This window comes from Herpailurus yagouaroundi, unplaced genomic scaffold (genome assembly GCF_014898765.1).
Source record: "Herpailurus yagouaroundi ecotype Mexico unplaced genomic scaffold, PumYag 184, whole genome shotgun sequence".
In the NCBI taxonomy this organism is placed as follows: Eukaryota; Metazoa; Chordata; class Mammalia; order Carnivora; family Felidae; genus Herpailurus; species Herpailurus yagouaroundi.
In genome coordinates this window covers 9,366,290-9,387,437 of record NW_024412415.1, presented here as the reverse complement: position 1 = coordinate 9,387,437, position 21,148 = coordinate 9,366,290, and the positions used below count along the sequence as shown (strand labels likewise).

Genomic DNA, 21,148 nt, shown 5'->3' with positions numbered 1-21,148 from the left:
TACAGTAGATAAACATTTTAGTCAGAGGGAATGGCTTAAGCAAAGATTGTAAGGCAAGAATAAAAACGTACAAGATGTGTTTGAGTGGATTCGGTGGTGCCAGTCCAGGGTGAAGTTAAGAGGCAGTTAGAATGTCCATCTTTCCAAGTGTTGCAGGAGGCCAGACTCCCACATTCCACCTCTGAGCTGCTCCAAACTCCAAGGGATATGGAGGCTAATCACAGGGGTTTTTTTGTTTTGTTCTGTTTTTTGTGTAGTGGCACAGTGGCCTCAAGAACATCCTGGATACCCAGCAGATAGAGGCCATGTCATTACTCCCATTCCAGAAACAGAAAAGGGAGGATAGATACTTTCACTTTAGATAATTTGGGGCCATGAAGATTTTTAACCAGAGGGAAGGAGGCTGAGTATCCTGGGCTACAAGGTTGCAGCAACAGCATTCATTCACTCAACAAATGTTTATCTACTGTATGTCAGGCATATGCTATGTGCTGGGTAAACATAATGTGAGTGTGTGGGGCTCAGGTCATTATCTCATGGCTCAAGGGAGCACACTTTACACATTGTACATTAGCCAACTTGACCATAAATTATATTTTTTAAAAAAGAGGCAATGAAAAATAAAAAAGACATATACACAAAGACAAAAAAAAAAAAAACTACCATGAACAGAATCAAAAGTAAAAATGTGAAATATTTCCAGCATCTGAAACAGAGGGATCAATTTCCTTAATATGCTAACTACTCTTACAAATAAGAAAAAGATGAATATGACAACAGAAAAACGGGGAAAATATATGAACACATTATGATGAAAATGGCCAAGAAACTTGAAAAGATGCTCAATCTCAATTATAATGAAAGAAAAGCAAAGCCAACAAGATACTATTTTTAGTAGTAGTAGATGGGCATACATTAGAAAGTTTGGTAATACCTAGTATTGACAAGGGATACAGTAGGGTATTCTGTTAAGGGTATAAACTGGTACAATCTTTTTAGAAGGCAATTAGACAAAAATCTATTGAAATTTAAAATGCACAAATTCTCTGGGATGCCTGGGTGGCCCAGTTGGTTGAGCATCCAACTCTTGGTTTCAGCTCAGGTCGTGGTCTCATGGTCATGAGATCAAGCCCCATGTCAGGCTCTGCGCTGACAGCGAGGGGTCTGCTTGGGATTCTCTCTCTCCCTCTCTCTGCCCTTCCCCAGCTCACGTATGCAAGCTCCTTCTCCCTCTCTCAAAATAAACATTTAAAAATAAATAAATGAAATGCACAAACTCTCTGAACATGCAACAGCACTTCTAGAAATGCATCTTACAGTTATACTCGCAAAAATGCAAAGATGCTCATTCCAGTATTGTGTATCACAGAAGAGACCTGGAAATATCCCAATTGTCCATTACTAGAGAACTAGTTAAACTGTAATACCTTTATACAATCAAATTCTATGTAGCACTAAAACAACAAGGTAGAACCATATGTATAGCAAATAAATTAGGGCCAACCTAAGCTGAGTAGAATAAAGCACATTGAAAAATAGTATGTATAGTGTAAACTCCACCTTTTTAAAAGGCTATATAATACATACTTATTTATGTTTACAGAATGTCTGGAAGGATACCAAAGAAACTGTAGACAGCGGTTACCTCTAGAGTAAGACTTGGGGAGGAGGGGAGGCCTGGAAGGGGAAGGTTTTCTTTACTTTTCACATTATACTCTTCTTTACTATATGCACATTTTATAATTAGCTTGTATTGCCTTTATAGCAAAGTATTTTAATAAACTAATCAATTTGTCAACACTTTTATGCAGTCATCTGCTTTCTGCTGAGTATAAAACTAGGGAGAAACCAATCCCATTTCTTTCTCCACACTTCATGAACCCTTTTCAGAACACTGTACTTAGAAGGGGCCTTTTGTTGGTCAGCTGGACTGGCTCCCCCAAACAGAGGACCATTGACATGGTGCTGAGAGGGTGCTTGGACACAGACTTACTGTGTAAGTATGTATGTGCAAGAGAATTTAGCACCTGGCAAGGCAGACCAGGTGGCCTCCTCCGGAGAGGCTTACCATTATCAGTCCGCCTGTACACGAGTGTCTACTGTGGTAGACTTTTGTTCAAAGGGCTGCTGTTTATTGTATATCCCTCCTTTAGACGATTTTGTAAATCTGTTTTTCCAAAAACTTTCAAAGTACAAAAAAAAAAAACAAAAAACCTCTCAAAGTAATCAATCACCATCACACTTTTCTTCTTCACGGATTTAATTGACGATCCTTTAAAACTCAGGACAAATTCAAATGTAAAGGGAGTGCACATATGGGGCAACTTGTCAGCATTGCACACAGGAGCAAGAGAACTTCTGGGTAATGTCAAGGACAACTGTCTCAGGAACCCTATTTATATTTATACTTAGGCTGCCCCATGTCTGCAAGTGACTGTTGAGCTTTGGGCATGCCTCCCTTACAGATAACTTCTCTCTCCGGCCTAGACTCAAGGACCCAGACAGTACCAGAAATTTCTGTTACCCTTGGCTCATAGGGGAGGAAAAAAAAAATGCCATCAAGCTTTTGCATTTTAAAAGATTTCTCTAGTTTTTGTACAGGCACCCAGCACCAGCAGCAAACATTAAGTTTCAAAGATCCCAGTTCCTCAGATTTTTATAAGTCTGAAAGCTACTCTTTAAAGATTCATAATCAAGTTTCTGGAGAGGAAAAAATGTGTTAGATGAAGCCAAAAGAATGACCTTATTGCCTTAAAATCCAGCCCATGGCGATGCTTATGTAGCTGAGCAGCTGTGCTGCTGGCAGGGGTAACATACTGAAATGAAACACTCATGATAATCTCCCTTCCCCCACTTGTGCCTGCACAGCCTCATCCAGTTATTGCACAAAAAGGCTTTTTCTTATAAACTTCTCTCCCTTCTACTTCTGGCTCCATCTTGGTTGGGAAGAAATAGCACGAGTGATGGAATGTACACAGCTCTGCAAATATTCATGAGAAAATGCTTTGACGCCCACATGCTCCCCAGCTCCCCTAACACATACATGCTTTAGGGAAAAGGGATGCCCAGAGAAACTGATAGGAGTACTTGGTTCTCTAACTTAAGTAAACTGCAAGTCTTCTCAAAACAGGTAGCAAGATTCAAGAAGGCAGAGTCCTAATTTGTCTTTCACCCACTGAACCATAAATTGAATAATTAATCCAATAACCATTGATGGGTCATTTCAAATGTGCAGCACTGAGGGCACCTGGCTGGTTCAGTCACCGGAGCATGTGACTCTTGATCTCAGGGTTGTGAGTTGAAGCCCTACAATGGGTGTAGCGATTACTTAAAAATAAAATCTTAAATAAATAAATAAATAAAATATTTAAGGGGTGCTAGTGGGTTAAGCATCCAACTCTTGACTTCAGCTCAGGTCATGATCTCACGGTTTGTGGGTTTGACCCTACACTGAGCTCCGCACTGGTAATGCAGCGCCTGCTTCAGATTCTCCCTCTCTACCCTTCCCCTGCTCTCTCTCTCTCTCAAAATAAATGAATAAACTTTATAAAAATTAAGTAAATCAAATCTTAAAAAAAAATAAACTGTGTGACACTGGAAATACAGAAATAGAGCTGTGCAGCTCTGTGTGGCGTGGCATTCAAAACCTTGGACTCTGGAGTCACACAGTCAAGGGTTTGAATCCTGGATCTATAACTTGATTGTAGGACCTTAAACCAAGGTATCCAAACTATCTGAGCCGGTTTCTATTCTGAAATGGGGATAATAATACCTACTGTAAGGAACAGTACAATCCTAACAGCATCTCCCCCTCTGTAAACTCTCAAATTCCTTTTAACTGTAGTTTCTTCTTCATGTTTTCCCCTCTTCTTGCTCCTCTAAGGTCCCTCCTCAGTTTCAGTAACTCTTCCACCTTCTCTACTCTGTCCCCAAAGCCTTCATTCACACTCCAAGCTCAGAAGATACAAAACAAGTAAGGCATAAAAGAAGTGAGGGTCATAGTCCACTTCTCTACCTCACTCTACTTGTGTTCTGAGGAAGTAATAGATCATCTGTCTGCATCTTATAATGAGTTGGGGTCCCCAGAGAGAAACACTGCTTCTGTACCAGCAGTATCTAATCACAGCCCAGTTACATCAGAGAATCCATAGTAGGCACTCAATACTTCCCCGTGCTACTAGATGGCAATAGTGCCATTTCCTCACTTGAATGAGTACAGAGCCAAGAACAGAAACATTCTAAAGAACAAGAGCTTTCGTTGGGATTCTGCTAGGCAGCCTATTTTCTGCCATGCAGGAACCACTGTGCTGCAGTTGATGACCCTCATCACGAGAATAAGCAACAGGCACTTCCCTGAAACATTAAGGACAATTCTGGACTAGCCGAAAAGAAAAAAAAAAAAAAAAATCCCGTAACTAATTTTTGTCTCTCTAGGCTTTCATCGTTAAAATAAGTATCTTGAATCGTCTCTAGCATTCTTCTAATATCAATATTCTGTATTTTTGTTAAAGTTTTTATTTAAGTAATCTCTGAAACCAAAGTGGAGCTTGAACTCATGACCCAGAGATCAAGAGTCTCATGCTCAGGGCTCAGTCGGTTAAGTGACTGATTCTTGATTTCGCCTCAGGTCAGGATCTCATGGTTAGTGAGAGCCTCATACTGGGCTCTGGGTTGACAGTGCAGAGCCTGCTTGGGATTCTCTCTCCTTCTCTCGGCTACTCCTCCACTTGCTCTGTCTCAAATAAATAAATAAACATTTTTAAAAATTTAAAAATGGGGTGCCCGGGTGGCTCAGTCGGCTAAGTGTCTGACTTCGGCTCACGTCATGATCTTGCAGTTCGTGAGTTTAAGCCTCATGTTGGGCTCTGTGCTGACAGGTCAGAGCCTATAGTCTGCTTCAGATTCTGTATCTCCCCTCTCTCCGCCCCTCCCCTGCTCACACTCTCTCTCTCAAAAATAAATAAACATTAAAAAAAAATTTTTTTTTAATTAAAAAAAGTCACATGCTCTTCTGAATAAGCCAGCCAGGTGCCCCTCAACATTCTGGAATTCTAAAGTATAAATATCTAGCAACCACATATAAGGATTCAAAAACTCTGCACAAGTTATTCTTCATGCCCTAATTACATACAATCCGCTACAATTTAATTTGAAATCCTCTATTTTGTACTAATGGAAATGAAGACCAACTGGTTTAATGCTTCATAAACTGTTAAAATCATCATGTTCTGTACTTAAACATTATTATTACCTCTCTGTCGTCCCATCTCTGAACTGACATTTCTTGATTAAATAATCACATGCAAATGCATACAAGGTATACTATACTGATAGCGGCTTTCCTGTTGGTTCCTGTAGTCAGTCCTTTCATCATTTTTAGGGGCATGTAAGGTTTTCCTCTGAAGACTCCAAGTTTCTAACATCCTCAAGCTAAAGTCCAGAAGAAGCAATGGGTGCCTGGGTAGCTTAGTGGGTTAAACATTTGACTCTTGATCTCAGTTCAGATCATGATCTCACAGTTTGAGACATCAAGCCCCACATGGAGCTCTGTGCTGCTCCCTCAGAGCCTGCTTGAGATTTTCTCTCTCTCTCTCTCTCTCAAAATAAATAAACTTAAAAATTAAAAAAAGAGAAGCCAAATTGTCTTTATTCACAGATGACATGATTCTGCATGAAGAAAATTCTGAGGAATACATACACACACACACACACACACACACACACACACACACACACACATTCCCCGCACCCCCTCTGGGGCTCTTTGAGGGTAGGCAATGGATGTACTTATGTGTGTTGTTTGGTATTCAGTGCACTGTGAAGATTAAATAATATAAAAACAAAAGCACAATCACATTGCTGCTATAATTTCAGTTTTGGATCCAGTGGTTAGGAGGAGGAAATCTCCTGCACACTCACACGATTTTTTATCTGGAAAAGATACAAGTGCTTCAGCCAAATAACTGACCATTTTAAAATAAAGATTCCCAGGAGAATAGGAGCAACTGCTTTCCACAAAGGGCTGGGTAGCTTTTTGTTCCTGGACGTGCTTTCTGTTGACTCAGTCTGCACTTGTTTTGACAGCCAATTACAGTCCTTTGTGGGTAAAGCTGAGCTAAAGCTCTTCATGGAAATTTTTACAAACACAAAATTATCCAAACACAATACACTTGAGCAGAGGACTCCCACTCCAACAGATATTCCTGACCAGGAAGGGAAGGGAAGTTAATTTTCCAAGTGCAGCAAGCTGATCCAGAAGGGATCATAACCAGATTCAAAGAAGAGATTTTCAAGTCTAGTTCAGCTCTTAGCAGCCTGAGCCTCACTTCCTTTGTACTGTGATAGGGTAATCACCATAGGGAACCAAGCCACAGTACTCAGGAACCCCCTTACCAAATTGCAGTTGCCAAGCCCTGGTCTGGGAACTTAATTATTTCATTTCCTCCTCACAGTAACTCAAGCTCAAGAAACTAGAACTCAGAAAATTTAAGTAACTTGTCCAAAGCCAGCCAGCTAATCAGCGGCTATGCCTGAATTCAAACCCAAGTCTAACTTCAGAAACTGGATTAACTTTAATACAGATTCAAGCCAGATAAAATGTAGGCCCATTTTGAAGAAAAGCCTTGACTACAACTCCAAATATCAACAAACACTAAAAACACAATTTAGACCAACGCTGACCTGCTTTTAGAACGGGAAGCTAATGACACCAAGGTCACAGGGTAATGGACAAGACAGGTGGTATGATCCCCTACCGCTGCCCATTCACTACAGTCTTTTCTCTCTCTCTTCACCATCTCTTTTCTTTCCTAATTTACCATCTCTTCCTTTTCCTATATCCCTTTTGTTTTTCTTTTTATACCGTATTGTAGCAAATCATATGAACTCTGCATTCAGATAACCCTGTGTTCAAATCTAAGACTCATTTCTTACTGTGTGACCTTTGGGCAGATCACGTAACCTAAACCTAAATTTCCTCAACTATCAAAGGATAAAATCTTCTACCTTTTAGGCTGCTGAAGGGATTAAATCAGATAATATGTGTGAAGAGATGACCAGGTCTCTAGTAGACTAAATGAGACTTTAACATTGAGGGTCAATGAGACTTGCTAACATACAATTTAGAATCGGACAGTCTTGGATTTGAATCCCTGCTCCACCACTTACTGGTTAAGTGATATGGGCAAGTCTCATAAAATTTATGTACTAAATTTACTTATCTATAAGATGGAATATATAGAATAGACTAAACAGATTTGGGAGATGATCAAATGGAATGATAAACATTTAGAAACTATAGATATTTAACAAATAAAGCAGCCTCTCATTAGAACTTGCAGTAGTGCCTTGTTCTCTAGAGGCCCATGTTTGTTGATGCCTGATCTATTTATCAAGCGTGTCACCACTAAAGATTAGGAAGTGCTAAAACACTAAGAAATGCTAATCTTGAACCTATCTTTTCAGATCATAAAATAAATATAAAAACAGGGAGGTAGAAGAGTACAGTGCAATGAAAAGACCACCATAAGAAGCATGGGTCCGGTCCCACTTGGGCCTTAACTGCCTATATAATGCCATATAAATCACACAGCTATATCTGGAACATGAGGGGTTTGGAAACATTTTTTATTTTCCTGACTGGGACTGCCACTGGCATTTAGAGGGTAGAGGCCAGAGGTGCTGCTAAACACCCTACAGTGCACAGGACAGACTTCCACAGCAAACAATTATCTGGTCAAAATATCAATAGTAGTGAGGTTGAGAAGCCCTGGCCTAGATGATTGCTAAGTTCCCTTCGAGCTCTAACATTCTAAGAAACTGTGATGAGGCAGCACCGACACTTAATAGATGACATTCTTGCCAACATCTATCAAGCAATGGCTATGATATTGCTCAAAATCCTCCTACAGCCAGTGGGGGAATGTTTTCAGAATATTTGAATATTCTGAAATCAGTACTGTATTTTTGTGGGTAAGGACAGTGCTTCCTCACAACAGGAAGAGAGCCAAGGATGAAGAGGGCTCAGTCCTACAGGGACTTGGTCCCTTGCTCTTTGGAGTTAGAATCAGTGTTTCCAAAGCCACAAGATTCCTTCTGGCCAAGATGATTTAAGTAACTCTGATTCAAGGTCAGAATAAGATAACACACATAACAGCAGAGGTGAATCTCAAATACATCATGCTAATTGAAAGAAGCCAGACTCAAATGGCTACATACTATTTGATTACATTTACATGATATTTGGGAACAGACAAAACTGTAGTGACAGAAAACAGACTAGCAGATGCCAGGGCCTAGAGGTAAGAACAGTTTGACTGCAAAGGGACATAAAGAGATTTGGGGAATAATGCACTGTTTTGTATACTGAATATAGCATAAGCTACAAAATCGTGTTTGTCAAAACTTAGAGAACTGCACACTGTACACTGAAAAGGTGAATTTTACTGTATCTAAATTATACTTCAGTAAAACTGCCCGGGCGCCTGGGTGGCTCAGTTGGTTAAGCAGTCCGACTTCAGCTCGGGTCCTGATCTCACAGTTCATGAGTTCAAGACCCATGTCAGACTCTGTGCTGACAGCTCGGAGCCTGCTCTGGATTCTGTGTTTCCCCCTCTCTCTCTGCCCCTACCCTGCTTGCATTCTGTCTCTCTTTCAAAAATAAATAAACATTAAAAAAATTTTTTTAAATAAAAATAAAATTGCCCCCTCTCACCTCCACCCCCGAAATATGATCACAAATGCTATGTTGTACTTTGGGAGAGGATGAACTGGATGACATTAAAAATCTTTCCACCCCATGTCCTATAATTTTATGACAGTCTGCCCCTCCTATCCTGGTGACCTCAGGGTTAAGTCTGGGCTCCAATTTCTGTGTTAAAGCAATGAGTCTCTCTGACCAACTTATATGCATATGAGTTCTGCCATTATTCAGGGACATTTGGCCCTACTTTAGCTTGTGACAGAGGCTCCTTCCCTGCTATCTCCTATCTTAACTCCCCTTGGGACTGATGAGGGCCTTAAACATTAATAAACAAGTCAGAATAAACCTCAGGGGACACTGGTTTTATCTCTCTGCACAGGCTTCCTGTCCAAATCCCATTTGATCTTTCCATTGAACTTCAAACCAAACAAGAGAAGAAGGATCATATTTATGACCCCCTCCACTATGGACTTCTGGGCTTCCCACCAGGTTATTCTTACACTTACGTTATATAAATGCACACTTACATTATACCCAAGTTTGTTGAGACATATATAGATACAGATACGTAGTTTTGTTTTGTTTACATACATCACTGACCCAGATTATTACTCTATCAAATGTTACACAAAATGGTTAACTTTTCTTATATCCATATCTAGGTATGCTATAGCCAGGCAGGACTGAAACAGCCATTAGAATGCTCATACTTTCTGCTGATAAAGACCACTGTCTTCTATGACACATATGCAGTCACAACTGTGAAAGGCTGAAGGAGTCCCATCCTCTTATTTGAAAGTCAGCTCCTTTCTTGCCTCTGCATGAAGGATGTCAGTAGAACAGTTACAAACACCAGGAATCAGATACTTCATACATGCTTGAGTGCTAGGATAAAAATCAAGGTCCAAAAGAAAAGCCTGGACATGCCAGCGCCTTCATATTCCAAAGGACAGAAAATATGGTAGGGACCAGATACTATCCACACTGACGTTTTCTGCTAAGCATTTACAGCAAACGCCTTGTGACTACAAATATAGGGTGCTCGTATTACAACAGAAGGGGCCCACAGAGACAACAAATCCCACAGTAGTCTAGGGTCTTGTTTCCACATGTTCCCCTCAGAAGAGAAGAATGGGGGAATTACACTCCCATGTTTTAAAATTACTCAATCATCTCAGAAGTCTGCAGTGGCAAAAAATCAGTACTGTAAATCACTCAAACTTCTTTTTTTTAATGTTTATTTTTGAGAAAGAGAGAGATAGAGAGGGAGACAGAGGAGCCATAGCCAGCTCTGCACTGACAGCAGAGCACGATGCAGGGCCTGAACTCACAAACCGTGAGATCATGACCTGAGTTGAAGTCAGACACTCAACTGACTGAGCCACTCAGGCGCCCCCCATATTTTTTTTCATGTTTTAAGTCACTCAAACTTGATAACATTGCTTCTTTGGCATAATCAGAAAAAGGTTCACAAAAAACTAAAACACTTAGCAGAAAACATACTTTAGCTTTTTATTCAAAAGTATACAGACTGACAGGGTGCCTGGGTGGCCAAGCTGGTTAAGCACCCGACTCTGGCTCAGGTCATGATCTCATGGTTTGGTGACTTTGAGCCCTGCATCAGGCTCTCTGCTGTCAGTGCTGAGCCCGCTTTAGATCTTCTGTCCCCCTCTCTCTCTGCCCCTCCTCCACTCACGCATGCACTCACTCTCTCAAAAATAAATAAACATTTAAGGAAAAGTATATAGACTGACAGGCAATGTTCTTCCAGACTTCCCCCCAAAATATTTCCATTTCCAGTGGTATTTCCTAAGGACTTATTACTATTTTTCATATGTAGGTATGATGATATTGACCCACAGAAGGCCAAATAAGTGATTTTTCTAATATTAGGGATGGACTTTCATAGAAAGTATCTTGGTAACTGCTGAGGTGAGGGCTATTGTCTGTGGTCATAAAACTCAATGGGGCAAGGTTTGCAGGCCATCACGGGGACTGAAAGCATGACCTTCAACAGTGCTCCAACAAGGACAATGCTGCTGCTTCACAGAAACAGAGAGAAGCCCTGTAGACTCAGCTGGCCAGACCTGCTGCCTCAGAAGCTTGTGAGAGAGCTAAGTAGAACTACCAGAGGCAGGAAGGGTGACCGACAGTCTTGCTGGGAAGGCCTTGACTGGTCCTCTCAATCCTCAGCAGATCAATAGAATTCACTTCTCACATACCTTGCAGGCTGCCAGACTAGATGTCTAGCCCTTTTACACTCAGCCTAGGACCATAAGAACAAGCCTGAGTGTCAAAGATACTAGCCTCTAGGATTCCTGGGTCCTTTTGCTGTATATACCAAAGGCCAAGTTTTAGGTGAGCCCATTTATCTGCCGTAGGAGAACACTACATGAACTAATTTCTACCCACCTGAATCTTGCTGTGGCCCAAGCCTAAATGGACACTAGCCAACTTTCATGACCTGAGCAAGCAGTCTTTTCCCATTTCCTTTGTTCTTTCTGCAACCGAAGCCTCTCACTACTATTTCTCAAAGCAGAACATCATTAGTTTCTGACCAAAATATTAAAGTAAGAAATAGCCAGGCCCCATGTTAATTTCCCAATAATTATCCAGTCAGAACTGAGGAGAGTGAAGGGAAAATGACATTACCACATCCTGAGATGCATACTGGGGGTCCTCTGGGTTGACAGACCAGTAGCAATAATCAAAGCCAAATGCCACCACCTTCTCCCGGGAGTCACCAAAGCCATCTGGTCGATTGTCCACCTAAAATCAAACATAGGATAGTCTTCTCTATCATAATATCAGAATCTAGCCAGTGCCACCTGATTCCTCCCTGCTATAGCTAGAGAGACCTGAACTGGTCATGAAAATCTTTATGTTATCTACCTGAAGAAAAAAAAGTAACCTTTGTCATTTCCTCATTTAAAACCCCTGGAGAATTAAATGTGCCTATCATACTGTCACCTATCTGCCTATATATGAACCAAGCACAGAGCAGCTTAGGAGACAAAGTCTTTCCCTCTCGGAGCATCTTTTTATCACTATCATTTTTTCTCCAGGCATTTCTGTAAAGGATACTAGGAGTGCATGTGTAGTTCGGTGCCTGGGCCTGACAGTCTACCAACTGAGGGCTTTCACAGAGGTCCCTTGGTATCCACCCCTAACGAATTAGGAAGCACAATGGACAGAAGAGCGAGGACCAACCCAACTGCCCATGGTAGATGAGGGTAGAGCCAGAGCTTGGAACCACACTGACTTCCAGGTACTGGGGAGAATGGTATTATTCCCAGAAACGTCTTACTATTTAATATTTAGACTCTGAACAGAGATAGACAACCCCCAGCACTAGTCACCATAAACTATAGTAGAAGGAGGCTGTCAGAATGACTAAGAAATTTTTAGTGGATAAATGACTTCAAGGAAGTAGACAGCTAAGGAGGTGTGCAGGGGGCAGATTAGAGTTTGATCCTGGCCAGGATTTATTCTTAAAAACCAAAAGTCTCACCTTTCAGAACAAAGCCCCTGAAGTGTTTAAGCAACAGAGACATAAATAAGAGACAGCAGAGAATAAAAGGTCTTTTGTCCCTGGGGAGCTCCTGTTGCAAGTTTGGCAGGTCCTGTTCTCTTTTAGCCCAGAGCTGCTGTCAAGGGAAACATCGTATCACATCACATCACAGGAGTGGGCATGGCAGGAAGGCCTGGGTTCTTGATAACCCTCACTCATGCAAGTCAGCTTCCTCACTCTCAGGAGTGCTTAATACTACCTGCAAGCTGTCTATAGCAGCAGTCACATGGCCAGCTTCCCTCCGTCACACCCCAAGGCTCAGAAAGAAAGAAACTCTTCCACTTCCGCTGTTCTGGTAAAGGAAGGAATAGGATGGAGGAAATCAGCCCTGGGAAGGGGTGTGGGGTGGGGGAGGAAGTTCCCAGCGTTTGTCCAATTGTGACTCAAAGGTCAGTTAGATCTGTGAAAGAAAATCTGTAACCAGACCCAGGATAGTGACCTACTCCATTCTGAGATCTGATGCATATTAAAATCTATAGTAATGCCTCTAAATTAAGTGATATCAAATGAGGGACTTGGGACAAAATCTAACTCGTGGTCAGGCGAATTAAGTATATCCACAGATGTACCCAGCATGACTTAAACTGGCCATGGTGCCCATAAACAATTACCAACCAGTTTCTAAATATCTGCACCCTATTTGACAGAACTTGGGCTGCCGTGCCACAATTCCTATACTTCTTTCCTGCCTTATTTTTATACTTGCTTTGTAGTAGGTTATAACTCTTCCCTCTCCCAATCCTCCACCCTAAACACATCCTTATCCCAGAAGCCCCTGTAATCATACAAACTCCTCAGTGGAAAGAGAAAGGAAAACAATTTCAGGCTTACCTTTAAATTTCTGATTTTTGCCACTTTGCCATCAACTTCCATGATAATTCTTCCCCCTTCTTTGGTCTCCCTAGAAAAAAGACCCAAACTCATATGAGAAGAAACATTGCTTAAAAAAAAAAAAAAAAAAAAAAAAAAAATCAAGAAAAGGGAAGTTGAGACCAGCGTTATTGGGACAAAATGTTTCCCTACTGCTGTCTCCTAAGTAGCTGTCCCCTGGCAGAAGTGCTTCTCTAGATCATTAGATTGGCTCTAGAAGAGCTAAAAATTACCACTATTGAGCACCCTCCATGTGATAGGCACTGTATTAGGTACAGTCATATTATGCTTCATCTTATGCAATCTTACCGCTAACACACCCTCTTGACATGGCTTCCTACCGTATCTTCATTTTTTCAAATGGAAGACTGAAACTGAGAGAAATTATGTAACTTGTCCAAGCTCACACATCAAGTAGTGGCAGAGCTGGGATTTAAACCCAGATTTATCTGACCACAAAGCCTAGGCTCTTAACCATACCTTAGAAATCAGGCCTGAAACTCTGCAGAGTACCCTTTGCTCAGAGCACAAGTCATCCCCTCTCATTTTTCTGGGATTTTGAGCACAGATAATAATGAAAAGGGTTTTGGAGTCCTCTCTGTTGAGACGCTGAGAACACATTTTCCAAATCCTTTCCTTTTGTCTTCCTAAATCCGAATGAGAGCTAAGATTCCCAAGAATTTTCCTATGTAGCAGTTATGTAGTAAAACTACATAACCAACCAACCCCTAAATTTACTTTAAGGGGCTTAATTCAAGTGATCCATACACCTGAAGCCCAAAATAAACAGAATATACTCCATTCTAGATATGAAATCCTTTTAGCTGAAGTGAAAGCCAAAATGGCAGATGAGAATTAAATTCATTGGCATTTCCCCCACTATAATGAAAGTAATCAACTAAATTACTCCTAGCCTAGAACCTGAAAGTTAACAAAATATGTTCTGTCTCATTTTTATCCTTCCTCATGGTTCCGAGGATGTGACCTTGAGAGTTTGGGGAAGGGAGGAGAGGCATAGTGAGACAAGGGTCTTTACATTTAAGATTTTATTTTATTTTTTTTAATTTTTTTTTCAACGTTTATTTATTTTTGGGACAGAGAGAGACAGAGCATGAACGGGGGAGGGGCAGAGAGAGAGGGAGACACAGAATCGGAAACAGGCTCCAGGCTCCGAGCCATCAGCCCAGAGCCTGACGCGGGGCTCGAACTCACAGACCGCGAGATCGTGACCTGGCTGAAGTCGGACGCTTAACCGACTGCGCCACCCAGGCGCCCCTAAGATTTTATTTTTTAACGTTTATTCATCTTTTGAGAGAGAGAGAGACAGAGCGTGAGTGGGGGAGGGGCAGAAAGTGAGAGAGACACAGAATCCAAAGCAGGCTCCAGGCCCTGAGCTGTCAGCACAGAGCCCGAAGTGGGGCTCAAACTCACCAACTGTAAGATCATGACCTGAGCCAAAGTCAGATGCTTAACCGACTGAGCCACCCAAGCACCCCTAAGATTATTTTTTTAAACCGGTGAGTGAGTCTGGGATAAAGCCCTGGGTGGGAAATTTCCCTCTCCCATGTAGTAACTTGTCTGTTACCTAAATTTCCTCAAGGCCTTGATGCTCTTTCTTTCACATTTTATACTAGATAGTACTCAAGGCACCTGAGATACTCTTAGTCCCCCAGGATCATAAACCATACCCTGCTCATCAGCCCTCAATGATTGTAAAGAAAATCTTTCATCTTTACTGTTAACATTTTACATGGTAACATTTTTTTTCCTTTCTTCATTCTAAGGTACATTTTATTATCTCTCCTCCCACTATAAAAGCAATACACATATTGTAGTAAATTTGGACAATAAAGAAAATAAGAAAAAAAATCATGCAATAACTTTTCCAAATCTATTACCTAATTTTTTCTAAGTACACCCTTTCTTGAGGATTCATCTATGACTCTCTCATATAAAGCAGCCTGAAAAGAAACATCCTGAATTTGACTTCTTGGAAGAAAGATACAAATCATAAGGGTAAGATGCTGACTCTTCCAGGCCTGGACCACTGCCATTGGTAACCTAGGGATTCCAAGCTATTCTAAAACAAAATGAGGGAGAACTAAAACTGAGCAGAACAGGGGCACCTGGGTGGCTCAAACGGTTAAGTGGTTATGCATTTAACTCATGGTTCATAGGTTCAAGCCCTGTGTCGGGCTACACACTGATAGTGTGGAACCTGCTTCAGATTCTCTATGCCCCTCCCCAACTCACACTTTCTCTCTCTCTCTCTCAAAATAAATAAACAAACTTGAAAAAAACACTGAACAGAAAGAAAGGGCACCAACCTCAACTGGGGAGCTGGCCACACAGAGCTCAACGAAAGTCTGCAGAGATGGAGCCTTATGACACGGAATGGCGCTACTAACACTTGCCTTGGGGTCCTGAATTCTACCAAGAGGCATTTATTTCTTAGAATGAATTTCCCTTTGCACAGGGATAAATCCTCAGTTACACATTTACTCCTACAACAATGTTTCTTAGAGTGTGGTCCACAGGCTACCTTCATCAGAATTAAGTGAGTTGGTGGGTTTATTTGAATTCCTGTTAACAAGTTGCATTATGGGGCGGGGAACAACAAGCCAAGTTGCATTATAACAAGCTCCCCAGGTGGATTGTATGCAACGGTAATTTGAGAATCACTGTCCTAGAGGGGAAAATAAGCAAGCCATTACCACTTATTATCTAATCACTTGTAAAAGTTAAAAAAAAAAAAAAAGCAGACATCTAAGTATAAGGAGTAATAAAAATAATTGTTAAAAATTATATAGCGAACACCTTTTTGTACCCTTAAAATGAGCCAAGCCCTAGGTATTTTTAATGTATTCTTTCATTTAATCTTCATAAAAAAAACATTGAAGTAGTTATCCTATTTTACAGATTAAAAAAAAAAAACCTACGACCCACAGAAAGGGAATATAGTATACAAACAGTAACTTTTGACAGGGCAGTGGGGAGTATTCCAGAGCCTACAATATTGACAGAAGAGAACATGTTCTTTCAATGATGAATGTTTCTGGATACGCAAGGAAGAGCATCACATAATGAGCTACAGATTTTCTAATTATGGGAAATTGTGAGGAGTGGGAGGGAATCAAAACCATTTCCCACATTATCATTTTACTTATGGTCAGTCCCAGTCCTATTAAGCCAACAGGCATTTGATCAAGAGGCGCAACTTTTCGGTCGTCTCAGGAAGAAACAACTTTGTCTACTGACTGGAATCTTGACTCTACCTACTTTTAGACCTTAAACAAGACCATTTTCTTATCTGGAAAAACAAAAAATGGAAGCTTAGACCAGATGATCTCTAAGATTTCTTCACAAGTACATCATATCCAATGACTATTAGCTGAATCCGTGCCAGTGACTTATTTGAAGTTTGAACAAACCACATAATTAGCAGATTCCCTACATTTGGATGAACCTCAGCAAAGATAGTGGAGGTTAACAAACCCTGGGTATAGCTGCATCTCTGCAGGATTCTCTGAGAAGACAGGAGTGGTCTCGACTTCTTAGCTGGGGAGTCATAGTGGGTTTATCCATATTTGCTCCTGAATCTTCAGCCTCATATAATTTATTCACACCTGGATATCTGCAGCATTGGCATTCTACCTCTTGATGCTCAAGCCTCGTTACCTAAACTAAAAGCAAGTAAGCTTTCGTGCCTTCTTTCACCTTCACTTTTGTTTGATGAGATAAATTACTCTCTACCATGGCTGCAAATAAGTCAATTTCAAAAGCATTTTCTTAGTTTTTTTATGTTTATTTTTGAAGAGAGCGAGAGACAGAGCAGGAGTGGGGAACGGGCAGCGAGAGAGGGAGACCTGGAATCCTAAGCAGGCTCCAGGCTCTGAGCTGTCAGCACAGAGCCCGACCTGGGGCTCAAACTCACCAACGCGGGAGATCATGACCTGAGTGGAAGTTGAACACTTAACCGACTGAGCCACCCAGGTGCTCCACAACAGCGTTTTATTAATCTAATCCACACTATTATAAATTCCTAGCACTCAAGGAATTGAGAGGCTACTGTTAGGGGTGCTCAAGGTAATTATCCTGAGAACCCTAAAAGAACAGTTTTGCAAAAAGAAGATGAGCTGGAGGCTACCTCCAAGGTGGCAGCTGCACCTATGAAAACTCCTCAACCATAAGTCACCACATTCAATCATGCAGAAGCCCGATGTCATAAACCACTTACCAATCTAAACACAGCAGTTCAGGCATGTACTGCTTTCCTTCTTTCTTCATTGTATCTCTTTTGCCTTTTTCCTACTTTCTTTTCTGTTCTTGTTTCTTTCCCTCATCCCATTGCTCGCCTCATTATTCTGTCAATTGTATGACTTTTCAAAACCAATCACCACCATACGAGGGACAAAAACAATCCCTGCTAGCACCAAATTTTGTTATGGGAGACAATGCATTTTTGTTTATCCTTCTGCCCAATTTGCAAGCCACCTTATGTCCTGGAAAATTTTTAAACCTCCCAAATAACTCCATTATATGTCTTATGGTCCCAAACTACATTCTGCCACCTTTGTCTCCTCTCACTCACCTCCCTCTACACATCCTCTCCCCAAAAGGGGGTTTTCTAACAACTGAAGTCCTTTGCTCTCAGTGTTCTTTCTACACCTTCTATACCTATCAGCAAACTCTAATAGCTCTTTAAAAAACGGTACAGGGGTGGGGCCCCTGGGTGTCTCAGTTGGCTAAGCATCTGACCTCGGCTCAGGTCATGATCTCATGGTCCATGAGTTCAAGCCCCATGTTGGGCTCTGTGCTGACAGCTCAGAACCTGGAGCCTACTTCAGATTCTGTGTCTCCCTCTCTCACCTGCTCGCGCGCTCTCTCTCTCTCTCTCAAAAATATAAAACATTAAAAAATTAAAACACACACACACACACACAGTTCAGGGGCTCCTGGTTGGCTCAGTCAGTAAAGCATGAGACTCTTGCTCTCCTGATCTCTGGGTGAGCTCGAGCCCCACATTAAAAAACGACAACAAACAAATAAAAACAATTAAAATACCAGCCCTTCCCTGGCTTTCCAAACCTAGGAGTGGAAAATCCATGAAAAAGGGAAGAAATTATGTCGCCTGATATTGGATGCCTCAAGAGCTGAGAGATGATGGATCTGATTAGCCCATGAGGAAATAAGCACTGACGACACTGAAGAAACGGGTTAGAATAACTTCCTTCTACTACCCAGTTCTGCTACCGCGCATGGGATGAAACCGCGCTCTCCCTGGGCCTCAATTTCCCTCTCACGCCTTACAATCTGGCTCTCTCCACATCTGTGCAGAGAAACCAATGTGCGCTCAGGAGCACACACAATTCTGCCTCAGCCCCCGCAGGTACTCCAGAGCCACCAAGAAGAAGAGAAGACACTGCCCATTCCTCTCCCCGGGTACTTTCCCAGCCCTTCTCAGCGAACTCAGTGAGAAAGGCCCAACCAACCCATGCATCAAGACTTGAGCCGTGGTCCCCCAAAACTCCTGCTCACAGGACTCCCGGGACACGGACACAGCGCAGCCCACCGCTGACGCAATCCAGTAAGCACTATACCCTAAGACGAGACCCGAAAGTTCTAACCGCAACTTTGTCCCGCCAGGCTTTTAGGGTTTCCGGACCCTGGCCCCTTGGGCCACTTTGTGTCTGACTTCTCCGCGCCAGTTTCACTTGAGCGAGAGGCGGAGACCTCGCCCTCCTCTCAGCTCATATGACGCCTCAGGAGCCCCCTCCCTTCCAGACTCACCTCTTGCTGAGAGGTCGGACCCTCACGGCCACCCGCACGTTCGCCATCCCTCGGCCTCAGCCCAAGCCCAGCCGCAGCATCCCCAGCCCAACCCCAAGTCCAGCCCCGCCCGCCCCACGCGCCTCACGGGACGGCCCCGCCCATGCGCGCGCAGTGAGCCCGAGAGGGTAGAGCCTGCGGAGCCTCAGCCAATCGTGAGTCCGGTGGGCGGGAGGTCGCCCGGCCCGGCCTGCCAAGCCCGCCTGGCTCCGCCCCGCCTCGCCCCGCCCACGCACCGCCCAACACAGCCCCGCCCAAGGGCGAATCTGTTCGACGAGGGCGAGGCCTGCCGCGTCTCAGCCAATCCTGAGCCATACAGGCCAGGCCCCACCTACCAGGAATTAGCTTTTGTTCTCGGACAGTGCTGTACAGAGTCAAGTAAACACGTTTAAGTTTCGGTTAACACCGACAGTTTACAACGAAATTTGCTAAATACTTGTAATCGCTGCATTGCCCTGAGCTGTCAATTCTGTGCTTAAATTTTAGGGGCAGAAATGAAATGGCGAACAGTTCCCAGCGACATTTGCAGTTCCTAGCGAAGAACAGTGCTCTTGAAGAAGCACCGGGAGTGTGAAGTTTACAGTGCTAGTTGGCAAGCTTCTCTAGATTGTGATGGAACTTCATGGCCACTCTGACAGTGTTTGTGATCGTGGAAAGAATGCTGTCAGTCCGAAATGGTTCATTGGTTCATCCAAGAAATAACTTGAATACTTACCAAGAGTCAGGTGCTCCGGTTCTTGCGGATACAGTCCCAGCTTTCGTGGAACTTAGAATCTACAGGGAAAGGAAAAGAGACAAATTATATAATTTGTCAGATGGTGCTGACTGAAATTTTTTTTTAAGCAGGGAAATGGTTTTGGGATATGTAGAGGGAAAGGTACTTATATTATACAGGATCTTAAGGAAAGGCCTCACTGATAAGGTGACACTTAACTAGATTTGAAGAAAAGGAGGGGGCCATTCAAGTATTCATTTATTTAATAAATATTTTCTAAGCAAGCACCTATTATAACGGGCTTTGTTCTAAGTAGGAAGGATATAAGCAGTGAAGAAAACAGGCAAACCTCTGACCTCATGGAGCTTGGTGAGAGAAATTACCAATAAGCAAAACAATTTAAAATGTATGTCAGAGATGTATAATATGCATAAAGAAAAAATATAAAGCAGGAGAGGAGATAGAAGAAAGTAGAGAAGGTGTTGAAATTTCAGATATGGCCAGGGAAGTATTTGCTGAGAAAGTGATATGAGAAAAATCTGAAGGAAAGAAAAGAATCCCGCTGTTATCTTGAAGGACAATTCCAGACACAGGGACCAGGCCAGTGTGAGGGCTCAAAACTTGGATGTAGCCTTGAACATTAGAAGAATGACAAGAAATTCAGTGGGGATAGAATGAAGTGACAGAGAGGGAGAGTCATAGAGGTAACATGAAAGCACCATAAACTCTTTGAATTTTATTCTGGGTGAATTGGAAAACAATTGGAAAGTTTTAAGGAGAAAGCAAAATTATATGATTTATATCTTTAAAGGATTGCTCTGGCTGTTGTTTTGAGACTAGGCTGAGGAATGGGGAATGAGGAAAGCCCAAAAGAGACCAGTTAGGAAACTCTTTTAGTACTTCATGGTGGTGTCAGGCATTTTGCAATAGCAGTTTACCTTTCCAGTCTCCTCTTTCTCATCTGTTTGAAAGTATTCTTCCCTAGAGTATTAGGACACAATTCAGATTCACCTGGAACCCTAGTCTTCTGAATGGCTTCTCTACTCACTGTGCTTTGCAGTGAAAATAATCACTGTTAGGAAAACCAGTATTGAGGTTCTTCAAAAAATTAAAAATAGAAGTACCAAAGATCCCACTTCTGGGTAAAAATGGAAATGAAATGAAATCAGTATCTTGAAAATATACCTGCACCCGGAAGTTCGTTGCAGCATTATTCACAATTAGCCAAGACATGGAAACAATTTAAATGTGCACCAAAAGATGGATAAAGAGGGGTATCTGCATGGCTCAGTCGGTAGAGCATCTGACTCTTAGTTTGGGCTCAGTCGTGATCCCAGAGTTGTGGGATTGAGAGAGATTCTCTCTCTCTCTCTCTCTGCCTCTCTCCCCTGCTCATGCTCTCTCTCTCTCTTTAAGAGAAGAAGAAGAAGAAGAAGAAGAAGAAGAAGAAGAAGAAGAAGAA

General features: G+C 42.1%; 1 protein-coding gene across 10 annotated transcripts in view; it reads right to left on the bottom strand.

Annotated features, from left to right (window-relative positions):
* Positions 1 to 19,756, bottom strand: part of STARD9 (StAR related lipid transfer domain containing 9) — a 123,433-nt gene extending 103,677 nt beyond the window's left edge. For 9 of the 10 annotated variants that reach the window (XR_005795789.1, XM_040492405.1, XM_040492407.1 and 6 more), the window contains exons 1-3: positions 18,933 to 19,027; positions 13,104 to 13,173; positions 11,354 to 11,470 (exon numbers count right to left, since the gene is read on the bottom strand). Coding sequence is in view for 9 of the 10 variants with exons in the window: in XM_040492405.1 (XP_040348339.1) it covers positions 11,354 to 11,470; positions 13,104 to 13,173; positions 18,933 to 18,979 (234 nt within the window). In the remaining variant the exon portion in view is untranslated. Of the gene's footprint in view, positions 1 to 11,353; positions 11,471 to 13,103; positions 13,174 to 18,932; positions 19,028 to 19,686 lie in introns of those variants that run through there. The other variant, XM_040492409.1, reaches the window with a different exon arrangement.
* Positions 19,757 to 21,148: the final 1,392 nt, after the last annotated feature.